This window comes from Amblyomma mixtum, chromosome 1 (assembly GCF_055824585.1).
Source record: "Amblyomma mixtum isolate Tamu chromosome 1, ASM5582458v1, whole genome shotgun sequence".
Lineage (NCBI taxonomy): Eukaryota > Metazoa > Arthropoda > Arachnida > Ixodida > Ixodidae > Amblyomma > Amblyomma mixtum.
This window is the reverse complement of record NC_143012.1, coordinates 292,899,493-292,924,074: the sequence shown is the minus strand read 5'-3', so window position 1 is coordinate 292,924,074 and position 24,582 is coordinate 292,899,493. Positions and strand designations below refer to the sequence as shown.

General features: G+C 45.1%; 1 protein-coding gene across 2 annotated transcripts in view; it reads right to left on the bottom strand.

The window, feature by feature from the left end:
- HERC2 (E3 ubiquitin-protein ligase HERC2) overlaps nucleotides 1-24,582 on the bottom strand; it is a 110,286-nt gene that overhangs the window by 54,172 nt on the left and 31,532 nt on the right. For both annotated transcript variants that reach the window (XM_089566423.1, XM_089566424.1), the window contains exons 17-33: nucleotides 24,324-24,555; nucleotides 22,519-22,664; nucleotides 20,974-21,143; nucleotides 20,269-20,477; nucleotides 18,944-19,099; nucleotides 17,453-17,836; nucleotides 16,359-16,450; nucleotides 14,438-14,708; nucleotides 13,244-13,484; nucleotides 12,623-12,794; nucleotides 11,168-11,363; nucleotides 10,916-11,049; nucleotides 7,875-8,000; nucleotides 6,704-6,840; nucleotides 5,826-6,015; nucleotides 4,261-4,429; nucleotides 3,364-3,539 (exon numbers count right to left, since the gene is read on the bottom strand). In XM_089566423.1, coding sequence (XP_089422549.1) covers nucleotides 3,364-3,539; nucleotides 4,261-4,429; nucleotides 5,826-6,015; nucleotides 6,704-6,840; nucleotides 7,875-8,000; nucleotides 10,916-11,049; nucleotides 11,168-11,363; nucleotides 12,623-12,794; nucleotides 13,244-13,484; nucleotides 14,438-14,708; nucleotides 16,359-16,450; nucleotides 17,453-17,836; nucleotides 18,944-19,099; nucleotides 20,269-20,477; nucleotides 20,974-21,143; nucleotides 22,519-22,664; nucleotides 24,324-24,555 — 3,201 coding nt within the window. The remainder of the gene's footprint in view (nucleotides 1-3,363; nucleotides 3,540-4,260; nucleotides 4,430-5,825; nucleotides 6,016-6,703; nucleotides 6,841-7,874; nucleotides 8,001-10,915; nucleotides 11,050-11,167; nucleotides 11,364-12,622; nucleotides 12,795-13,243; nucleotides 13,485-14,437; nucleotides 14,709-16,358; nucleotides 16,451-17,452; nucleotides 17,837-18,943; nucleotides 19,100-20,268; nucleotides 20,478-20,973; nucleotides 21,144-22,518; nucleotides 22,665-24,323; nucleotides 24,556-24,582) is intronic.

Sequence of the window (24,582 nt, the reverse complement as noted above, 5' to 3'; positions counted from 1 at the left end):
TGTCATGTAATCTTTTATGCGACCAAGTCTAGATCAGCCCTGTGTTATAGCCGCCAAGCCCCTATAGGACAGCAGTTATAAATGGACAACAAGGAATTCACTGGAACTTTTATTTAAAAATGACTAGAATACGCGTTTGAATGTGAAAATATGCGTTTGGCGCAGCTTTGGCGCAGAATAACAAAAATGTAGCAGGATGTAGCAGGTTTTGCCTTTTGGCGCACATCGGCGCAATTGGCGCAGCTATCACATCACTGACAAAGATAAAAAAAAAGGGCTCTTGCAAAAGATCAAAAACTGAAACTGGAACTGAAGTAAAGCCTCCCAGCTGTACACAGGATGGTGCTACACATTTAGAAGTGGCTGCAACTGAGCTGAGTGCACTGTTTCACACCACCGTTCATACTGGTAGATTTGAAGAGGTAGGGTAAGAAAAGAGCCAAGCACTGTACACCGTCAACCACAGAAAAAAAAAAATACACCCGAATTTCTATGCAGCCAAATATAGATAAACATACATCTTCCCTGTAATGTCGTCTTAGATATATTTTTCACACTGTCCCTATCAATTTATGAATGGCTACATGCAATGATGCTTGTACTATCTTGATCAAGAGTTTATAGGATGCCAGTGCACAAAAAAATTCCATTTCGGCATAGTCACGTGATCCAGTCGCCCGAAATGCATTATGGTCTGAAGGGACGCAGGCTCTATCTGCTGGTAACACTGCCATGCAACTACCGTATTTTCGCGATTCTAAGCACCCCCCCCCCCCCCCTATTTTCGGACAAAAAATTTCTGAAAAAAAAACTTTGCATGCGAATCTAAGCACCCCCTTTTTTGCGCGGAAGAGAGCGTTGCCGAGGCCGCCAAGTGCACTTGCTCTCTTTTTCGTCGAGCCTGTGCAGTCGGAGTCCCGAGGAGGCGCGGCCTGCGTGTTGTTGTTGTTGTGACTGAGAGAAGGATGAAAAGGAAATTGCACGGGCCTGCCTACTGGCTCGAGCCAAGCCACCACGGCTGCCAAGTGCAGATAGAAGGTCTGTTCGATCCAGAACTGGTTCTCTGCACCAATTCTCAAAAAGTTCCGTTGGTGCCGACGCGGTGCAATTCCAGTTTCTTGGTGCTGGTGCAGCGCGTCAGCAGCGCCACAAATCGCGGAGATTTTCAATCGAGCGCTTGCACTCACGGGCCTTTTCGTCTGCTATCTGATTCTCGTGCAGGAGTGATCACGGTCCGTCGTGGTGTGTTGTGTTGCGGTGCGTCGCGTCTGTTTTTCGTGCCTCGTGTAGTCATGGATGACGAAATCGGCGAATCCATTTTTATGGAATTTTTGGAGTCATCAGACAGCGAAGATGAGGAAGCCGACGTGGTGCTTTCTTTTGCAGCAACACAGTTAGTTCGGAAAGACCGCAACAGAATTTCCAACGACTACGAAAGCATAGTAGCTATGTATTTCAATTCAAGAGGCTGTTCAGGCTGTCGCGAGAAACGGGAAAAACTTCCTTTAGTTGCCATTGATGTTAACAAACAAAACGTCGGCTGCGCGCATCGTCTGCTTACGCCGTCAAACACGTGCACCACTATCCTGCACCTCTGTCTCTGAGAGTGCCGTGGTTCTCTGCACCGAAGCGGCACCACGACTGCACCAAAATCAATCGCGGACGATGGTGCAGAGGGCGCTGTGAATCGAGCGCTTTCGTGCAGCGCACCGTGAACCGGTTCCGGCGGTACAGAGAACCACGGCTGAATCGAATGCAGCTAGAGGAGAGTTAAAAGATCAGAGGAAAGATAAAGAGAAAAGATAAGACGTGCGTCGCAGCAACAGCGGACGCTGCTGAAAAAACAGATAAGCGGGCGAGGCCGCGCTCGCCGAAGCGAGGACAGCGGCATCCACGGCGCTTTTTGTGTTGCTGCGTTCTGACACTACAAGACAGATGGCGGCACAGAACTGTCTGCAGCTATTTTTCTTTTGAATGTTTCCTAAATAAAATGTTTTTTCTCGCGCCCGTTTCATCGAGATTTCGCCGCGAAAAGAGAGGCCGGGGGGGGGGGGGTCAGTTCAGATTTTTCGAATCTAAGCACCCCCTCTCACTTTGGGCATCGCGATCGTGAAAAAAAGGGGGTGCTTAGAATCGAGTAAATACGGTAGGTAGCGAGGTTGAGCTGCAGTAAACGGTTTTTTTTAGAACATGCGTCCTGTAATATTTTGATCACGATAGTACCTCATGCATGTCATGTTGGCTTTTATTCATCAGAGCCATATTTTCCGGAGTATAGTCCGCGGACTACACAAGTTACCATAAAAGTTTAGAAGCTGAAATTTCGCATGGCGCTGACTGTAAGTATTACTTTTTAAGGTTGTTTGTCCAAACCAAAGAAACGTAGCCTGGCTGTTAAGGTAAAAACAAAAAAATGTGGCCCGACTGTGCCTGAGACATTTTACCCTGCTAATCGCATAGCAAAATCATCTCTGATATGCAAACCACTTCACATTGCAAGCCAACGCAGCTCCCGTTACTTGGCATGGCTGCTTTACAGTGCATGGAATTTCAGTGCTTGGTTTACGGATGCGTAGGGAGTCGTGTGCAAGTGGATAGTTATCCTTGGCGTGCCATCCCGCATCGAACTGTCGTCAATGGCTTCACAAAAGCAGGACTAAAACTGCTGCAACATAGGAGTCAGATTCTGAATGCGATGAAGACACTGATGAACTGTTTGTGGAATCTGACATGCTTGACTTTCTTTGTTCCGACAGCACCGGAGAAAGTGATTTTTAACATGTTTTAGGAGTGACTTGTATGAGGTATAAAAGGCCCAGCGTTTTCTTGCTTTACAGTAGACGTATTGTTTACTCATTGAATGCTGCTAGCGGACAATTTAAAAAACTTACTTTAGGCTGAAATTCGTTCATGCGAATTATATACCAGGTGTGGACTACAGTCTATAAAATAATGGTGCTTGCCGCTTTGTAGCTACCTCTTCAAAGCTCACTGTCTGAATGTAAGTGAAACCACATTGTTTTGTTTTTTATAACTGTTATTTCAGTTCAGCACAATGGCATTGTGTTCACTGCTGTCATATATGTGAGATGAATGCAAAAAAATTAAAAGCACAGTGTCGGCAATCACACTACAGAGCTGTGCTCATGAGTGAATGACTCCCTGTGTAACAATTTAGGCTCTGGAGATCTCTTTTGTAGAAAGAGATGAAAACAGCACTGAAATGAGTCAGCAGCCAGCCAGAGGCATGGCTCATGTTCCGGGAATAAGTTTCAATTTTAAATGTACAGTGAAATCAGTGTCTCGCATTTCTTTCATTCCTTTTATTCTTCCGACACAAGAGAGTCTGCTCAGCTGCCTTACCTGGTCTCCCCACTTCCAGTCAACACCACGAACCACCCTCGTGCCAATTTTCATCATGGCTGCCAGTTCTAGGCCACTGGGTGCTGGTGCTGGAGGCTGTGGCTTTCGTACGGTGTCTTCCAAGACAGCACAAAGGCTGACATTCTTCTCATGAGGTGTGCGCGTTGGCCTGGGGCCTGCAGTGCAAGGCACACAGTAGCAAGATATGGTCAATCAGCAACACATCATTTACCTAAACCCAGCCCATTCATCAAACCTGCAGAAATACACTAAACTCTCAACAATTAGAACCCAAAGGGGACAGAAAATTTGCCTTAATTACGCAAAGTTAGGGTTAACGAGAGCCTTTTTACTGCACCCGATGCTGATAGGAGCAAAGCATTAATTCCAAGCAGCCATCGATGCGTCCGTTGCTTCCGTATTTTCGCATGCCATCTCTGTTTTTCCAGAGTCCTCAGCTGCAGCTGGCATGAACAGGGTGAAATTGCGTTATAATCACAATAATTTTTTTTTATTTGTGATCGGCTTGTAAATGTGCAAATACGGTACGTGCTATTACTCACACTGCTGCCTTGCCTGCTGTGTGACATCTGCTACACCAACATTTAAAGCAGGCACATCCTGTCATGACAAAATATCTTTGCACCATGCAAACACATGCACTATTCACTGATAGAAAAACTACATGCTGCAGCACTCAAGCTTTGAAAGGGGCAAGTGAGTACAGGTCTCCCCTACTGCTATCAAAGCAAAAGGAGCTTTCACGTGCCTGCTGAATAAGACACTGAGAGAGCTAATAGACAGCGATGTAATGATCGGGATAACAGTGAACTGCCATAGATGTCCCGATAAGAAAATATGAAAAAATGACATGAAGGCCCTGAGAGACACACTCACCCAACATGCGAAGCAGAGTCTGTAGGTGGGCCAACACCCCAGAGCCAAGCAACAGGCTGAGGCTCCGACTCTGGTGCTCTCCGGACAGGAGGCCAATGGCAGACAGCAGAAACCGAGAGGGAGCCGAGAGGGCGCCACTGCAGCCCGAGCAGCCACTCTCCACGCTTGCCTGTCACGCACACACATTGCAACACTGTCAAGCATATTTGTGTCATTTATCAATGGCTCTTACAGCACGCAGGTGATACAGTGTGAAACATACAGGTGGCCACAACAATTTTCTAAACACGGAGGTCGTAAAAAGAGCCTTATCTCTTTTCAGTTTAAGGATGCATCCATGAAATGAAGGTTGTGCTCTGCACACTATGCAACTAGCATCATACTAACCTGCAATGCATCCTACATTGTTTACTATGGTGTTTATGTTATTTTCACTACGCTTGTTGTTATAGTGTCGCACAAGAAAGCGAACAGCCAAACATGCTCAGCAAAGCATTCACTTCACCAGCTGCAGTTTTGGAAAACAGCAAATCCTCATAATTCAAACAAATTTTTTGTTCCTTCTGAGTTTGCAACGTCAAGTGTTGACTGTACTTTCAAACTTGAGACATTAATCATCAATCTCATTGGACTCAGTATTCCCTTTTAGTGCCTGTTTAACAAGGTGAGTACGATACGTTGCAAAGAACATGTTATGTTTGCTGTTTCTCGGGTCTTTTCTTAGAAGCACGTAAGCACGTAAACATGCAAGTTTGCACCAACCGTAGAATATGACACACTTTCGTCTTAACAAGGTACAGTAGGCAAGTAGTACCATTAATAATGCTGCTTCACAAAGCCAAAAAATTCGTAACACTTAACAAGGCACAGGAAAGTCAGTGGTTCAACCAAAAAAAAAAACTTTTGTGCCGCAAGCAGAAATGCAACTTCAGGGACAGATGCTTTATGTAGCACAAACTATATTGAGAAAATGCTGCCCAGGTGAGCATGCACTGCATGCCTTTTAACATGTTCACTGTGTTAAGGGTCACTGGGGGGTCACGTTGTGTATCCATGCTGTGCTACCACGATTACTGGGTCACACAGCTCAGATTTTTCACAGCCCGCGAAAAGCACGCACATCAGATAGTAAGATAGCTACAGCCACCAGTTGGCAGTTCAAAGACGCTGCCTTTGTCAGTGCCACATTGGCGGATCATGCCGCACCCAATGAAATGAAAGGGTGGCCCACCAGTGGGTCACAACACACAGGGATTAGGGCTCCGAAGCTGCTGCAGTGAACGTGTCAATCATCTAGTCAGATCTCCATTTACATAAATGACCTAAGCACAAACTGTGCAATATTGCCCTACCAAACCAGGTTCATGCTAGCTTTCAGTTTTAAAAAAGTACTTCCTATTTAGTCTTCAGGTTAAGGTGAAATTTAAGCTTGCAAGACTTTTAATAATTTGCCTTCAAGATTGTCAGTCTGTATTTTGCTGCTAGTAAAGGCAGCCTTCTAAATACTCTCAAGTACCTGCCTCCCGTCAAGCCTCTCGAAAAAAATCCACGAGGAATTAAGTCACCTTTGAGACAAGATGCCGCGATGAGTGACCAACTGTCAAGTTTTCATCTTCAGTGCTGCAAAAATCCAGCAGCACAGACCGCAATTCACTGACGGCCCAGAGGTAGAGTCGGGCTGATGCCAACTCAAGGGACATACGCTGGCAAGGTGGTATCAAGTTCAGGTTGGTCAAACAATGCACAGGCCTCTCCCTGAAATGGCAACGAACAGGAACGCTGGCTTAAAATGTACACCTAATAAGAATTTGTGCAAATATACAACGGAAAGAACTGAAAGGCTTATTTCTTATTTTGCATGACATGCAAATTTATAACGAACTCTGATATTTCAAATTTTAGATGATTTTAAACACCATCTAACCACTGTACAACTATTGCATATAAGTACTGTGGGAATCAAGTTACATCAAATTTCTATGTAACTTAGGCATCTCCACACACAAGGAACTCTGGGAAGTGCACAAAATAGATGCAGGTCAGCTTTTAATGAGTGCTTGAGCCCTTTATACAGACACTTCTACTCTTTCCAGATTATTTTTTGAAATAGCAGCCTTTGAAAATAAGACTGGCCTCCTTACTGTCCAAGCCCACAATACACTCGTGCTAAGCCTTGTAACTATGAGATAAAGAATTTCTTCTTAGAGCGAGAGCCAGGTAGGATATAGTGAAAACACTTCATTAGCACCAAGAAAGGTTTTCTAGACAATGTACCATTTGACAATAAAAGCTGTAAAATAATAAGTTTCTTTTCTTTTTGTTATTACTTAAACAGGTAAAACAAACTCAACAGGATCAAAATCAGCGATGCACACAGCACAAAAAAAAAAAAGACAAGAATGTGAGCAATCTCAGTGCAAAGAATTAATGGCTAGTTACAAACCATGGCATTTTTCCAATGGGAAGTAGTCCCTGCCAACCACACTGCAGCTTATACTTGACAGATGGCAGTAGAGATGATTTCTCGAGGAGGGTGAGGATATTCTCTAGTCCTTGCAGTCTTGCCTTGGCTCTTTCCATCTAAAAATAAATTAACAGTTACTGAGTCAGCAAAACAGCTCCCATGGCTCACACAGTACAGTCATACAGCTTACACAACAATCAATCCATTGCACAAGTAAAGCTGATTAAACTCAGACAAAAGAACAACTTTGATCTTCTGCACACTGCAAATGGCTAAGCTACCTTAGTGTCTTGGCACATTGCATAAGGAATGGAAGTTACACTTAATAACAAGCACGGCAAATAAAGCATATCTAAGCAGCTAGTGTACCACTTTTCTAGACAAGCTCATAAAACTGACAAAATTATTATATTTACAAGCATTATGTGTTCTGAAATCAGATTATTTCCTAAAATAGAGACATGCCTCTACTACGCAATTCTGAACTCTTGTGCAATTAAATATAGGAGTTTCTTGCAACCGATAAGGCCGCTAATACGTCACAACACTTAAATTTGAACTCTTTTAAAGCAGCAAAAGAAGAAAAAAAAATTATTGAACACTATCCCGGCATACCAGCCAGATATGCGTATAAGCTTCCTAAGCACGAAGCAATTCTCTGGGGCATTTTCCTTTAGGAAAAGAAAGTTAATTTTCCTTCGACAAACTGGTCGCAGAATAGAACCTTATTATGAATGTTGAGATGACTTTTGATGAACTAAAACTCCAGCTTTACCAAAAGGACGTGCTGTTAGCAACGCAAAAATTCCATTTTATTCAGCCTGCCATGATCAGCTACCTATCAATAGGAATTTCAATAAACATTAGGGCAGCATCCTGATTTTACGTTAACAATCAGCAGGTATATTACAGACATCACTACACAAGTGCCCACTAGGTCTACACACAAAGTTCAACAGCAATGAACTGGCATCACACAAAGCCAACTAAGCTGAAACATGCAGCGCCAGCAGACAACGGACGAAGAGAGGACGAGACACACAGCCAGCGCAACTGTTTGAGTATGTCAAATCAATGTGTCCAGCAATACCCCCAGCCAGCAAAGTCAGTTTGTCAATTGCAGCACACAATCAAAAACATGCTGTCTGACCTGGCAGTACATAGCCTTCCTGATGAGCTCCACATCAACGTCTTGTGTAACAAAGTCAAACATTTGACTCAACAGCTGGTTGTGGTCGACCACATTCTGTTTCAACTGGCTGCCATCGGACAAACACTGAAATGAAAACCAAAGCGGCCAGTCAAGCAGTCACCTATGGATTCACATGAAAACAATAACAAAAAAACTGCAAGGTATTTATGGAAGGCAGGTTGCATTCCAGCCTGCACCAACAAAAATCCCAAGAAATTAAAGAAAACTAAAGATAAGAAATAGTGAGCAGGGGGAGGCAGACCAAGACATGAAACAAGCTAGCAGCCTTGCACAATGCATGTCTCTGCTTGAGTCCATAGACGCAGAAGCTTGTTTAGCAAGCTATATAAATAGTTATCCATCATGCAAATACAGTGGAACCTCGATTATACGTCCCCCGGTCATGCGACGACCCGCATTTTACGACGAATTTGTGCGGTCCCGGCAAAACCCCCATAGAGACAATGCATTAAAAACCTCGGTTATACGACGCAAATTTTAGAAGGACCCCGCTTCGTACGACGGCTAACTCGTACCGTCCGTCTAAAAAGGTCGTCAGCAAACGCAAGCCGGGATGTACCGTATTTTCGCGATTCTAAGCACCCCCCCCCCCCCCCCCCCTATTTTCGGGAAAAAAATTTCTGAAAAAAAAAAAAAACTTTGCATGTGAATCTAAGCACCCCCGTTTTTGCGCGGAAGAGAGCGTTGCCGAGGCCGCCAAGTGCACTTGCTCTCTTTTTCGTCGAGCTTGTGCAGTCGGAGTCCCAAGGAGGCGCGGCCTGCGTGTTGTTGTTGCGACTGAGAGAAGGATGAAAAGGAAAGCGCACGGGCCCGCCTACTGGCGTGAGCCAAGCCACCACCGCTGCCGAGGAGAGTTAAAGGGACACTGAGGAGAAATTGAAGTTGGCTTGTATCGACAGAATACCAGCTCCTGTTTACAAAAACGCCACTCATACTGACAACAAAGCTCTTGTAACGTAGAAAAGAGCAAGAACCAAAATACAGGTATCGCCGCCACAGGCCAAACTCGCAAGTACAAGCGTCATGACGTCATATAACAAAACAGTGTTGCTAGAACCAATGGTTCTAGCAACGCTAGGACACGAGAAGCACAAATCACTGAGGCGCAGCCAATGCATGCGCAAATCTCCTTGACGTCGCCAGATGGCGCCACGTGCCGGGCAGCTACGCGCTCGCCTGAAGCATCGGGACCAATCAGCGCCTGCTCGCCGGCGTTAGGCGGGCTCCCGGTATTCCGCTAGCGGTATCAAGGTACACGGTATGCTAAAGGTGTCTATTTGCAAGAACTTCGTTGACGACTTCGAGAACGAGATCCATCGTAACGCTCGCAAAACGCCGGTGCAAACGTAAGCGAAGCGACTGTAGCGACGGCCGCAATAGCCGATAGATGCCTTCAACGTGCGGCCGGCGGTAGCTTTCTTTTCGGCTGCTGCTAGGCCGCACTGCTGGCGGCCAGAAATCACGGAGTCTGCATCACGTCATATGCACGTCATGTTTCACGTCACTTAGTCCTCTGTCGTCATAGCCGAATCCCAAGTTTGAATCACAGCGGCGGGAAGAACCTTTTCAACTTCGAATCCAAATTTCTTAGAAATAAATGCATTTTTCGCTGCCGGCCAAGTGGCAACAAAGCCATGACATGCCGAACTATCGGATTTTGCTATAAAAAATATATTAATAGTGCTCTCCTCAGTGTCCCTTTAAAAGATCAGAGGAAAGATAAAGAGAAAAGATAAGACGCGGTGGCAGCAACAGATGCGTCTGCAGGAGCCGACGCTGATGAAAAAACAGATAAGCGGGCGAGGCCGCGCTCGCGGCTCGCCCAAGCGAGGACAGCGGCGTCCACGGCGCTTTTTGTAATGGAAGTAATGGATGCTTGTGCCCCACGATAAAACTTCCGACGAAGAAGAAGTGGACAACGATGCAGAGGTTTGCGCTCCCATCCCTAGTTACGCGGACGTGTTGCAGAGCGTCGACAACATCCGGCGCTTTGCTTGCGCGCGCGACGATGTTGGCGACCTACTGCCGGACGTGGCAGCCCTTGAAAGAAAGTTGATGCGCCGAGGTTGGGCAAAGGTGCAAAAAAAAAAATTACCGATTTTTTTTAAACGGTAATAAAGATTTTTCTGCAAATCTGTTTCAAACAAATGCTTGGTTTTGTCTTTTTTAATCTGATTGGCGTACTTGCCACGGGCTTGAAGCCGGTCAACAGTTTTCCGCGCAAGGCCGAGCGCAACTGGCCGCATTCTTTGATTTTCGATTATACGACACCCGGATTATACAACAGTTTCGCGCGGTCCCCTGAACGTCGTATGATCGAGGTTCCACTGTACACTTAGTTCATTGTTATCAGCTGTTCCATTAATTCTCCATTCAGCCGAAACCCCCACACCCCACTCAGACAGATTCTGCATTGTGGACCAAGCTGCCAACATGAGAAGCCACAGTTATTTTTCAACCGAAAGCTGAACAATAAATTTTTACCACCACCATCACCAGCAACAAAAGTCCACAACACACTGTGTAACAGACAAGTATCACAGGCGAATTCCTACCCCTTCCTTTTTGCCAACTATAATCAGTATGCCCATTCGTGCGTGTGTCTTCTTCCCTCTTCCCTTCATCTTACATACACTTTACGCAGACAAGTACATTTTTAGATGACACAACACAGTAGCACGCTTAACGCTCCAGGCAGTGAGCAGATTGTTCCAGAGACCCCGAAGCAAAAATCCTCTTCAGCAAGATCCATTTGAAGCAGTGCATCATTGAAATAACCATACAGGATGCCTCCGCTACAAGTATTCAGCAAGGGTATCATGATATATGAAGTCATAGAAATGCAAGGAATCGCATTATGGGCAGTCTAAACTGTACACACGCAATATGCCAAACTGCAAGTAGCCACTAAAGCCAAGCTGTTAGTTGGTGCCAAGGAAGTTGCACAGGCAGCAAAGACACACAGCAACAGAATCGACCTTTTTCAATGCTGTTCCAGCATTTTCCAGCTTTAGGTCAAGACTCTCTAGTGCCTCAGTTTGGCTTTCATCAGAAGAATCCTTGTCCTTGGAAGCAGAAGAGTTTTCTTCAGAAGAACCAGTGGAAGATGTCCCTGGAAGAATTAAAAGGAAATGTGATCAGTGAAGGGTTATGACACATTAATCCAAACAGGTTCAGACATCGCTCCACTCTTCTTTTCACGCAAAGCATGAAGGGAGTGGCACCCTCACGTTTGGCAGCTCTTAGCTGAAGGATGAGCTGGTGTGCAGCTGTCTTCCAGCGTGACGAAGTTCCGATGAGCTTCAGGTCCTCCATAATCCTCAGCTCTCTGCTGACAGCCGGCCGCAGCTCGTAAAAGAGAAAACGGCATCGCTCGAACATGGGGCAGCAGACCTCTTTGTATGAGCCATTCAAGTCCTGTCTTGCCTGCAGGAAAAAACAGACATGTAGCAGAAATTTTCATCCGATCAACTCACCGCAAACAATTAGTTCCTTTCGCTCAGCCAAAACTTTTCACTACACGCATTACAGAGCATGAGAGTTTTGTTTCATGGGTGGAACTGAATTGAAAACACTGGGATATCAAAGCAAAAACTTTCAATGTTAGTCTTGGGCTGCCAGCCCAATGCATTTGCGTGCACCAATAAGCCAGTAAGACATTCCTGCAACACCATGAACTGAGTGGCACAATGACGAAGCTTAAGTAATGTAAGAGAGAGAGAGAGACATCTAATGACAGAAAAAAAGTGCATTTTGACAAGATGACAGGCATGTCTTACATAAAGGTCCACTCAATGCAAGACAGGTGGGCACGCCAGGCAGTCTCTGGGGAGTGCATGTGCTGTCATTGTAAGTGTCTAATAATCAGCTGTGCTGGAGGACAGCAGCCAATAAAAGACCACAGAACTTTTGTCTGTCCCAATTTTGAATATACTTCAGCAATTTGGAATCCACATCAGACCTAACCGAGTACAATCCATTCAAAGCTGTGCCGCCTGCTTCATTTCATATAAATATGACACTCGTTCCAGAGCTCGCAGGATTAAATCATCATCTCTTTACATCCAGCCACTGCCACACGGAAGGAAGATCGCTCGCCTCTGTTCATTCCACAAATGACACTAAACTTTTCCCAACCTTCGCAACACCATTCTGCTTGCTCCTCTCCCAACATCGTGCCCTCTTCTTCCCTCTGATGAGTGCCATTCCCGTGTGCGCTCGTCAACGACGTGCCAAACCATGCAGCCGTCGAACGCCAAGTTCGTGGAAGTGGCCGCCGTGATGTGCGCATAACACGTGTCGACAACCAGAGCAGTGCAATTGCGCAAAAGTATCAGAGCGTATGTAAGACAGTCGACTGCTTCCGGCAGCCTATTTCTGAATTTTTGAACTTCAAGATACTTTAAAAATATTCGAGGTTGCTGAATATTGGTATTCGCTTTTAAGCATGAATCAAATACTGCATTATTTTCTTTGATATTCTAAATGTTCGAATAATCACACGGCCCTACTGGTGACCACTGCATGGCCCCTGGCCTTGAAAGAAAGGATGCAGAGGTAAATAATGAGACTCATAGTGGAATCAAAATGCTCCAATGCTTGTTGGGCATAAGTTCTCACATAGCAAATGAATTATTTTCTTACACTACAGTCGGAGCACACAGCACATGACACAGGCACAGCACCTTGATAAGAGACCACTTGGCCTGCTGAACCATCCGCACAATGTCCTGCAGAATTGCTGGAAGCTGCACAGATGAGGACTTGATGGACGAGCCTTTCAGAGCCAGCTGTTCGGCAGTGTTCAGCAGGGCGGCTCCACAGCCCAAATGCTTGACTGCCACTGCTAGCAGCAACCTGAGGCAAAAAGCAAGAAGGGGAGGGGTCATTTCAGAAAACTGAACAGCACATCCAATACCGGGACCACGTGGAATGTCTAATGAAAAGGACAGATCCCCATAAGCCTCACAAGCAGGGCTTCATACCATGCAGCATTTCCATTAGACAAGACTAATGACAATGTAATGAGAAAATGAAATCTATGTGAAGGAACCAAATGTGCTGACACTGTGTGCAGAAGTGCTGACATTACAACAAAAGGCTTCATGCCATTTGCTACAGTGCCTTAGGCCTCTGCTGAAGACCATCATGTATTATAGAGATTTAGAGCACTGTACTTGTGCTACAGTTATACAATGCAGTAAAACTCTCCAGCCATAGAAATCAGGTTCTAAGAAAACACGTACACTGTCACAGATGGTCAAAACTTGTCATGATTTAATGTGAGTCGTACAGACAGCACTTACCTGCCCACTTCTTCGATGGGGTGGTCCGCTCCAAAGTCCATGTGCAAAGCAAGATGATGTTGCTCACAGAAAGCATCAACTGCTCGCAAGAAACCAGAAACCAGCGGTTCCTCCAGTCGTCCTTCGGCAATGGCCTCAACCAGGCTCTCGTCACTCCAGTTGACAAGGGCACCAGATACCGGTGATGGGGCCGATGATGCAGCAGAAAGTGCTTTCGGCTCTGTAGGTGTCATGCCTGATACTAAGAAACATGAGGAAAAAAAGCAGACCTTTCAAGCATGCACAAATTTCAGATGACCACACATGGACCTAAGACATTATTGATGCACTTAAACAATCAAGTAATTTTTAAAAAATTTAGTGAGGTGACACACAGACACACCACAGACACAGGTAACATTTCAAGTTAGAGTGAATACCTGTTTACTAAATAGGTAACACCTCACACACAACACACACAGACACAGGTAACACAGACACAGGTAACACAACACAGACACAGGTAACATTTCAAGTTAGAGTGAATACCTGTTTACTAAATAGGTAACACCCCACACACAACACACACAGACACAGGTAACACAGACACAGGTAACACAGACACAGGTAACACAGACACAGGTAACACAGACACAGATAACACAACACAGACACAGGTAACATTTCAAGTTAGAGTGAATACCTGTTTACTAACAGACACAGACACACACACAGACACAGGTAACATTTCAAGTTAAAGTGAATACCTGTTTACTAAACCGGTGACATGTAACATCGTAGAGATTGAAGTTAAGCTGCTCTAATGAAAACACTTTCTTTCGACTCCTGCACAACAGGCACAGCTACAAAGTCTACGCAATTTTTAATATCCGAAAGAAACAGTCATTGTGAAGAATAAAAATTCACAGCTGTGATTAGGTTTCCTAAAATACAATAGCAATCCTATGCAAACTAAAAGACGATGGCAGGAAGTACCTGGCTGCAAGATGCTAGAACCCATTGTTAATATTATAGACCATCAAAGAGCACAGTTTCCCCTCATTTTATTCCAGCTTCACACACTGATGCCTCAAGCACTGGTGCTTCACGCCCTTTTAGAGCCTAGGGTGTGCAGAAACTGAGGATTGAGGCCAATGGCAACCGTTCACGAGTTTGGTGGATGTGACACCAGGAGGCAGCAGCAGCCAAGCTCACCGGGTGTGGCAGCACTGGATCCCGTGCTCCGTGCTTCCCCTTTCTCCTCCTCGAATGGGTCGTGGGGCGGCAGCGTCTTGAGCAGCCCACCGCCGTAGAGCAGCGTGCTCTCCATCCATGGCAGCAGCTGTGCCTCAAAGGCCTCGGGGGGTGGCCCGCAGGTCTGCTGCTGCAGGTGCAGGCCCAGCAGGTGCGCCAGGGTGCGTTCAGCATCGCACAGTGGTGATGACAGGCTGCTCGGGTCCACCAGCAGTGGCGCCTCTTGGTCGTGCTGCGGAGGACAGCAGGGCTCTTTTTTGATAGAGGCACGCACAGTGGGGTGAGACTGTCTCTGTTTAAACAAGAAAGCCAGCCTACTCCTCATGTCATAGACAGTTTATAAGAGGGAAGCCAACAGTTTCAGTGCAAAAGCACCAATTAACGAAGTCAAACCGACTCACCAAGTTTGCGTGTAGCATGACCTTGAGGTGACCTCAGCCACACCATAAAAAAAAAATTCAGGGGACACTCTGACGATCTAAAGTGCGCGAGGCGAAAGCCTTTCCACGCAACTTTGGCTGCACGGCCGTAGGCACACATGAGGCGGCTATGGGACGACTTGGATTGGCTAGTCATGGCTAATTAGTCATAGACCATGACTAACTAGTTGTGATTGGTCATTGACTATCTAGTCAGGATTGGTTATTGACTAAAGTCATGACTAATTAGTTGATTACTGGCTAAAGACTACTTAGTTGACGACTAACTAGTCATGTTTTGATAATGACTAGTTAGTCATTATTGGTTAGTGACTGACTAGTCATGACTGGTTAACAACTAGTTAGTCATGACTTGTGACTAGTAATTACTAGTTGACTTTCACTTCAGATGTAACGGACAGACAGACAGTCATGGCTGCGAGTATGAGCCATTAAAGGCTTTCACCTTAAAAATAAATAAATACTGCCGAGACTGGGATTCAAACCTGCAGCGGTGCGAACAGATCAGCTTCATTGGCCACTGCCCGAGAACGCTAAGCTATCGCTGCATTCAATCATGCACCGTGTTAAACTGCAACACACTCTGGCACTGTGCATTGCGCATTGTCATCTTCATCAACTAATACTACTGGAATAAAGATGATTAGGTTATTTTTAGTTGTCATTCAGGTGTCGTTCATACTACTACTCATTTTGTATGACTGCACTACAGGTTGCATACTGTTATGCTATCTAATCAAGTAGTATACACTTTTTTGCAAACTTCATGTTTTTTTATGTGATGCTTAGTCAGTCTAGTTTTGTTTCAGTTGCAAACACCCTACACTATTGTGAAAAAATAAGGCAGCAACATTTTCCAGTTTATTTTTTTCTGAATTATTTTTTTCATACTGAACTGATATTCGATTTGAGATTCGAAGCCATTTTTTCTTCATATTAATATTTAATTTGTATCAGAAAATTTCAATATTCGCATACCCTTACTGATGACACAAGATAATGCTTAGCCAGCCGGTTTCCTGCATCATGGCATACTAGATTGCAATGTCAGTGATGAAAAAGCATGCCCAAAGAGCATAAAAACAAAAGCATAACCAAAAACAAATGAGTGGACTGTTTCAAAACGAAATTCTGGAGAATTCTCGATGCAGTCAATGGCAAAAAATGTCGCAAGAATTTTCTATCAGCCCTTCAAAGACTGAGCCATGCCTTTTAACAAGCGTCAACTGTGTTTATGTGTTGGCAAAGGCAGGTTGACCACTGGCAGTCTATTGAGAATGAACTGGACACCATCAAAAGTGCACACACTACACAGACAGACAAACTGACAAGACAAAAAAAAATACATTATGCTTTCTGTAGCTATCCCAATAAACAAATATGTGAAAGAAATGTGCATAAAATTTTCGTTGAGTACACGGTTTTTATAGTGGTCTACTTACATCTACAAAATTTCCCACAAAGAAAGAACGCAGCATTTCTCTAGCTTCTCTTGAGTGGCAGGCAGCTTCAAAAGCTTGTGTTGCATCTCGACCTGAAGAAAAAAAGGAAAAAAAAAGTTTACAGAATCCTATTGTCAAGGGATGATGCACTGGCCCTTACACTATATAAAAACTGCAGCAGGAAATTACAAAATGCAGTAACTCACAATAAGGCGCAGAAACTTTACATTGTAAGGCACAGAAACTTTACATTACTGATCTGCAAAGTTCTGTTGTGTCAGTATTCCCTTCATGTCATTCAAGGCTTTCAAGGTATAACTAAAACCACCTTGCTTTTGGGTTTCTGGGTGAACTTTCTTTCAACAATTCTAGCAGATGGCACATTATTATAGACGACTACACATCCTTTTTAAAACAGGTAGAGTGCCCATATTCAGGACCTCTAAAAGCAACATACAGCATAGAACACTAGCACAAGTTCATGTGCTTACAAGCAGGAGTAATAGTGGTGAGATGCCACGGCCAAAGTCCTACCATATCCCTCATGACAGATTCCACCAAACTCAAGCACAGACTATGTTTCATAACACTTGAAGATTTAGATGGAAAACTAACAGCAAATTTAGTACTTGCAGAACAATCTGAAATGCTCACTTCCCCTGAACAACCAAAAAATTTGTTTTCGGACTGAAAAGCAAGCTTTCAAACTGAAACTTTACACCTGCTGTGTTGGTCACATAACGAAATGCAGTACTTCCAAGGCACTCCTTAACCTTAACTGCAGGCCATCAGTGAAGGACCTTACACTGAGCCCCTGGCCAGATGCAGCACAGGTTTTCACACCATTTATGACCTATTGGTAACCACGTGCAGCACAGGTGTTAGATCACAGCTATGATGAGTTTGTCAAGTGGTTATGTACACTCACACCTCTCTCCTGATTGAGTCATCACCCATCATAACCATAATATAATATCTTCCGCTCTTGCCCTACTTCACAAAGTAGAGTAGCAGGTCACAGGACCATGGCTCAGGCTGACTTCTCTAACCTTCCTTTCAGAATAAACTCTTTAGAGCGCAGCACGAGAACGTACCAGCATACTTCGTGAAGACTTCAGCCCCACAGGGAGCAGATGGCCTGAATTCTTGAAGGTCGTACACCCTGCCTCCAATGACAATCCAGAGGCCACCATCCCGATTGTGATTCTCCACGTCTGCCTTGCGCAATGTGAGCACATCTTCGATGGGGCCGCCCTGGTTTGGTGGCGGCGGAGGTGGTGTCAGAGTGCCGCCTCCCAGGCCCGGCCACAAAAGGTCCTGTGTGTCTTCCAGCTGGGCCCCGGGCGCCAGCTGGTTGAAGCAGTCGAGGCTCTCCAGCAGCGGCGAGAGCATTGGGGCAGCATCAGCCACGTGCATCACTTCGGGCACCGTGCTCTCCAGGAGCACGAGGGACACGAGCAGCTCTGGCAGCAGCACACCTGCGGGTGAAAAGAATTGGCACAGTCATACACCCCAAATCAGGGCACGAGCTTCCCAATGCGGTGCACTGACCACTGCCTCCATTGCTGAGCACAATATAATAGGCTCAATTCCCCTTTCATGATGCTAAATGAAATGGCGACAGGCTTCATAGCTGAAAAACAGTGGCAAGCTTTGCTGCAGCTTGGATGAAAAGGCTGAAAGGCACACAGAGGTACAGACACACAATCACCAGTTTTTGTCTAGTCATGCGGATTGCTCCCTCCTGTGTTTTACCTTCTTTTACTAAAAAAAACAATTAACGGCTCAGCCAACCCAATTCAGACAGATGCGAACACAAAAAAATCACATGACCAGGTGGTCACCCCTAGTTTGCAAGCGAGAAAAAAAAAAGTGAACAGACCCACAACCACTAACAAGTGACAGTGCTCTCCTTGTGCAAAAATCCTGCTTCTGCACCGATTTGGAGGCTGCATACAACAAATAGTTCATCAAGCTAAACTGGTATAGTCGGACACAAGTCAAGAAAAAAGTGGCTTTTCCCCTTCAAAGGACCCTCCTTCCTGCCAATGGCGTCGGCTGATTTTCAAGAACCTGCTGGCATGAGTAGCGTGACAATGCAGGAAGTGGTGTAACAATTTAGGCATGGGACCATCCTCGACCATGGAGGGAGGGGACTATCTCCTTTCATCTGCCACTCCCTGCATTTTTGGGCTACTCATGCCCATGAGACTCAGTCGACGTCACTGATTGAAAGGGGGTCCTTCGACAGGCAGAAGCCGCTTCGTTCTTGACTTGTATCTGACTATAGTGATTAAGTGTTGAATATGGGCTTCCTTCAGAGGAAACAAATAAAACCATGGCATGCAACTCTAGGCAGCCACAGTGCCCTCTAGCAAGCACACCAGAGGTTGAATTGAACGACAGAAAAACACCAAAAAGCCACAAAGAATTCCTGGTGACATCCCTCACAGAAAACATGTTATGGGATGCAAAAATCTCCTGCACTGTTATTTAAGAGAAACACGGCTGACAGACTCCGCTATAAAGCATTTCAGACCTAAGTGAATATGCACCTAATGCGATTTCTACTATACGCCACAAACCTGTAAGTTCCTGCTCCAAGACTGCAGCAGCCAGTGCAAAATGGTGCGGTGACAGTGAGCCGAGGACAGAAGCCACAGAAAGGATGTCTTCAACGTGGCAGGCCACAAGGCTCACATACTTCCACAGAAGGGATGCAGCCCCACAGGTCTCGGTATCTGCAATAACATGGATGAACATGCATAAAGAAAAAAAAAGAGATAAAGATAACTAAAATGGCAATGAAACTTAAACTATTGCCATTCCTGCGACTAATGTCTCAGAAGCTCCACCTTGCATACTTGCATGCTTTGCAGTCCATGCATGCTTTAAGATGTAGCTACAGACAACCGCTTCCATACAAATGTCATATAAAGACTGAGGCTTGCATAGCTTCTCAGAGAAGACCACGCAGAAAGAGGCTTGTTTTCAACTATCTTCTACCACCAGATCAAGGAACCTGCTTAAAAATGCAGAAATATGATAGGATCCAACCATGCTTTGGTTTCAACCGAGCCATACAATGAAGCTGGTTAGAAAAGCTGCACTCCCACTGTTGCAGTGCATATTGTTGAGTAATGAAGAATGGTTTGTCGTGGTGGAAATTTTAAGGTGGAAGCCTTTAATGCCTCATCATTGTAAGCAGGAGTTGTCAACAGAAATGTCACGCTTTTCGATTGGTCGTAATGGTCGTGACGTCACAGTGTGCAAATTTCAAACGGGGCCAATTGTACTTTGGCTAGTAACCATGCAACCAATTAAAGGGATGCTGTAGTGATGCTCCAAGTAAGCGGCACTGAGTTTAGTTAATTAGTTAATTAACCAATTAGCCTATTTAACCTTTCTAGTCAGACCAGATAAACAAATAAATTGGTCGAGTTGGGGAATCCAACCAGGGTCTCCGAGTGCCAGACAAGCATGCTAACCACTCCGCCACAACATGCCAGCTGGATGGTTTGGAAGGAATAAAGGGGTGCCTAGCCAATACAGTGTCTTCCTTCACTCCCATCTTCCTCCCTTCCCTTACAGGGAGCTTCAGGTGTCCACCAAGATATCTATCCACTGAGATATGGGAGACAGACATTTCCTTTCCTCAAAAACTAATATGCGAGACAGACACATTTCCTTTCCGTAAAATGGCATTGTGTTGCAAGACACTGTCCCACTCCACTCAGAGGCGAAGCTTAACATCTTAACCACAGATCAGTGACACAAGCAGCAACACCGCGTTTAAGGCTTTCACCTCACCACACTTTAGGTCAACAAAGTGCCCCCTGAAATTTTTGTTCAAGTACTTTCTTTTGCTACAGTAGGACTTAGCCACATCACATTCGTGTGAAGTACCCACCAATGCTCATGCTGGAACTGGCCTGTTCCTCACGTGGATACAGCTGGCCAAGTAGCAACCTCTGGAACCTCAGCAGCAGGTCCAACGATGGAGACCTCTCCTTTTGGTCAATGTTAAGCTTGAGTGAGCACATGGCCATCTTGGAGCCAGTGCTTGCATTTTCAGGAAAGAAGCTCTGCAGTTTCGCCATGGTCTGGGTGGCAGTATTCCTATTTCACAAATGGCAGAACAAAGTAGGCTGTCTATACAACACGGCCAGCAATAAAACAAGGAACTGCTGACCCAACTCATCCCTTGTAGCAAAATGTGTCTTCTCTATAATAGCCGTGTTCTAATTAAGGTACTGTGGTGCTGGGCAGGGTATTTTACCAGACATTATCCACCGCAATGTAACTGGCTGATGTCACCATTACTCAAAAAGAGTTTTGCTCAAAGGTACTGTTCATCCTATGCTATCCAAAAAATAACCATAAGAATCTGTGAACTCTACTGCTGACATATCTCAGCACTAACCAACATGTCTATCTCCCTTCGATGCTTTGGGATAAAGGCAGACAGTCTGCAAATTACGGACAGACATCGGCTGACAAGGAAACAGCACAGAATGGCAGTCTAGCCCAGAAGGTGTGGTGGACCTCTTCAAGAAGTGTGGCCCAAGAGAAGCCCAGGCTTCTCCCAGGAAGGCCAGGAAGCAAAGTGGCTCACCTCAGCAGCTGCTTGACAAGGTGAAGCAGTGGTATGGCAGCTGAAGCATCTTCCGAAACCACTTGGCTGCGCTTAGTTTCAGATTCCAGGACTGCTTGATCCGACATAAGCTGCTCTCCGCTGCTGGTCATCTCTTTGGAAAGCTGTTTATCCGACATGGCCTCCTTTTCCTATACAAAGTAAGGAAAAAATGCATCCCTCTGACAAGGAGAGCAAAGGTTACAGGGTTAACTCATTAGTTTATTCACAGACTACCATACATACTTGTGTAAGGGCTGCGCTTTTTTTTCTGCGGTTTTGATGGGCTGCGACCCTTACAAGGGACCGACATTTTTCTGTAAAATTTTTCAGACTACAGCGGAGCCTCAATTAAGCATACCTTTTTTATGCTGCGACAGGTATCTTTATGGAGCATCAGCACAGTCCCAGCAAACCCTTCAAATACATAATTAATTGAAAGTATGGATGACAGGACATAAGAGCCAACAATCAGCATGAATTAACTGCATAAACAGGTCACTAGATCAGCTTACTGGCAAACGTAACGTGATTCTTAGTTAAGATCAAGATCCTCAAAAGATCTGACGCTCAACTGACTGACAGTTCGCAGCAGTACACCACGCATGCAACCCATGACCGTAAATGTGAGGTGGCGATCGCCTGGCCGGCTTTTTCGCGCTTCACAATCGAAGTCCTTGCAGAAATCAAATATACATTCATTTTAATGTGATAGTAAACTAGCAACAAGATTAGGTCATTTATAGGGAACCATGACTAGACTCAAAGCACTTTTGCTGTGGCTTTGATGCGAAGGGCGCTAGGCCTAGCGACACTGGGCAAACGGCACGCTACTACGGCTTTCGAGCCTGGTGGGTGGCATGTCGCCGCAAAGAAACACGTTGCTAGCATAGGTGCTCCCGAATCTATTTTTTTGCACAGCATAACATTTCGTCCTTTCTGGTGCAAGCACCGAGGGCACAAGACTAGTTAGCAGCACTGCGGCACCGCATGTTCACGATTCCAGGCAGAGTACGCCGTGCAGGATGACTCATACATAGTCGCACAAGCAGTTATCGTCTGCAAGCTCCCAGTGTAGTGTAACGTACCACAAGAAAAAATTCTTTACACATGAAGCAATTCTTTTGGCTTACTTTTTTTTTTTTCCTGAATCACCAGCTGCCAAGTTCAGGGTGTGGCCCTTACATGGGGCCAGCCCTTACACGAGTATATATATTAAATTGCAAACACAGAACATCCACAAACAGGTCACAATGAAGAAAACAAACAGCTTCAATAACATCTTTTAATTTACAAGTAATTAAACTGGGACCTGTCACACAGGCAATACTTGCTTCTTAGATGCTGAAAAGAAGCTTGTAGAATAATTTGAAACTGGTGCAACAATGTTATGCCCTCCTGATGTTTTTACTTTTTTTTATTAGTAAAACATTAACACACCAGTATCAAAAACACAAAATTACAACAACAACAAAAGATCTTTTGCAGATAGTATACAGTATGTTTTATTCGCAATGCATTACTGACCATGGCATCTTCAATGTCTTGAATTTCAACCTTGATTGCTGTTTGCAGAGAAGACTCCAAGCCACCGTCAGCCATTAGACTTCCTACAAGCAGGTCTGTCATGAACCTTTTGCCAGGAGCAGAGTTTACTTCGGCTCCTTGGGAACCTGGGGAAAAGTGAAGACTTTGTAAATAACAAAGCTATAACGAAGGCCATCTATGTCACAAATGCATCCTGAATATGGCCACAACCAAATTTTTGCCCAAACTTGCTTCTCGACAAAAATAAAGTGCAAAGCAAAAGGCAGAGCAAATATTATCAAAATGCACACATAACCCTACATTCAAGGATGTCCAACCTAACAAATTCGTTATCATATTTCAGTAAGCTTCCCCTGGGCTTACTGAAATACGATAGGTGAAAGACAATATACAATGCCACGTGTGAGCAGTGATCATACCACCACATGTTGAATCTCCATACTGCAGTGACCTTGTCTTCTCCATTTCATAGCACAAAATGCGAAGAAATCCATAACATAGAGACTTAGAAGAGAAGGAGAAGAACAGGCAAGAAATTGGGGTGCTGCTACTCAAAATTAAGCACACTATACAATGGTGTGCTGCTAATATGGAATTCATTACCAACCTATACTGAGAAACAAGGCTTTTATGCATTGCAAAAACATTACATGAGCGTAGCCAACTTTCTGTTTGGAGAGAAAGTAGGAACAACAATTGCACTACACTCACTAAGTCTCCAAAACAAATTATTTTTCAGGTTCCTTCATGTCAAAATTTAGAGTTTATTATTGCCAACAGTAATGAAAGGAAGCACAGAGAACACAGAAGCATAAACATCAATGGTAAACCAAGCAGGTGTAGTTCTGGGTTACCTGCACAAAACCAGCCACCGCTGAAGAAACCTGGTAACAGGTTTTGTCGCTCCTGGTAGCCTTCCACTCCCCCACCTCAGTCAACATAGGCAAGAAGAGGGCTGGGACATATTGAGATCACACCGAGGACAACTCCATCCAATTATTGTTCTCGGTAAAAATTGATGCTCCGGCTTTTTCTCAGCCCATCAACATTTGTTCGGTAGCAAGAGACACATTATTTAGAAAATCTCCCTGCCAATCAATCCAAACTTGTGACATCTACACTAAAGACTAGCTTCTACCGTTTTGAAGTCAATGGCAGCATAGCAAAGACACTATGACCCATGCCTGAAATTTGGTGTCGATGCATGACATTTATCTGCGAAGTCAACCAGTGATGGCGACACTTGTATTTCGTTCTTCGGTCTTGTCTAGCTTAAAAAATCTCCGTTCTTGAAGAGAGTGGTCTCTTTATTGCTAGAATGCCATAGTACATAGAAGCAGGCTGCCTTAAATTTGTCCTCGATATCTCTTTAAGGACACGATATCAAGTATTGGTATGTGATGAATGGGGTTTAACATAACAAAGTGACACACGGACTGCGAGGGACGCCGTAGTGGAGGGCCCCGGATTAAATTTCGACCACCTGGGGTTCTGTAATGTGTCCCGACATTGCACAGCACACAGGTGTTTTCGCATTTCCCCTCCATCAAAACATGGCCACCGCAACTGGGACTCGATCTCACAACCTTGGGATCAGCAGCTGAAAGCCAAAGCCATTAACCCACCACGGCAGGTCACACACGATGTCAAGAACACCTGCTTCGAGCACATCTACATAACTTTCCAATCGAGTGGCACATACACCAACACTGACACTATTTATCCTGAAAAAAAGTTTCTTACACAGAGGGAAAAAAATGCTGACAAGGTTAGTAAGCACCCACCGGAGGTGTTGAGCAGAAGCAGGGAGAGTGCCCGTGCCCGTTCATCTGCAGTGGGCAGCAGGAAGCTCCAGCCAGCCTGCAGAGCCTGCTGGGCTGCCCGCTGCACCGTGGGGAGGATGTTGACCCCACTGGCCAGGGCCACCACCCGCTGCTTGAGGGAACAGAGCAGCCGCGACTCGGGGACCAGCCCCAGCCGGTCGGCACCCGCCCCATTCGCAAGTGCCGCCTGGATCTGAAAGAGCGTGGGCCAAGGCCCAGC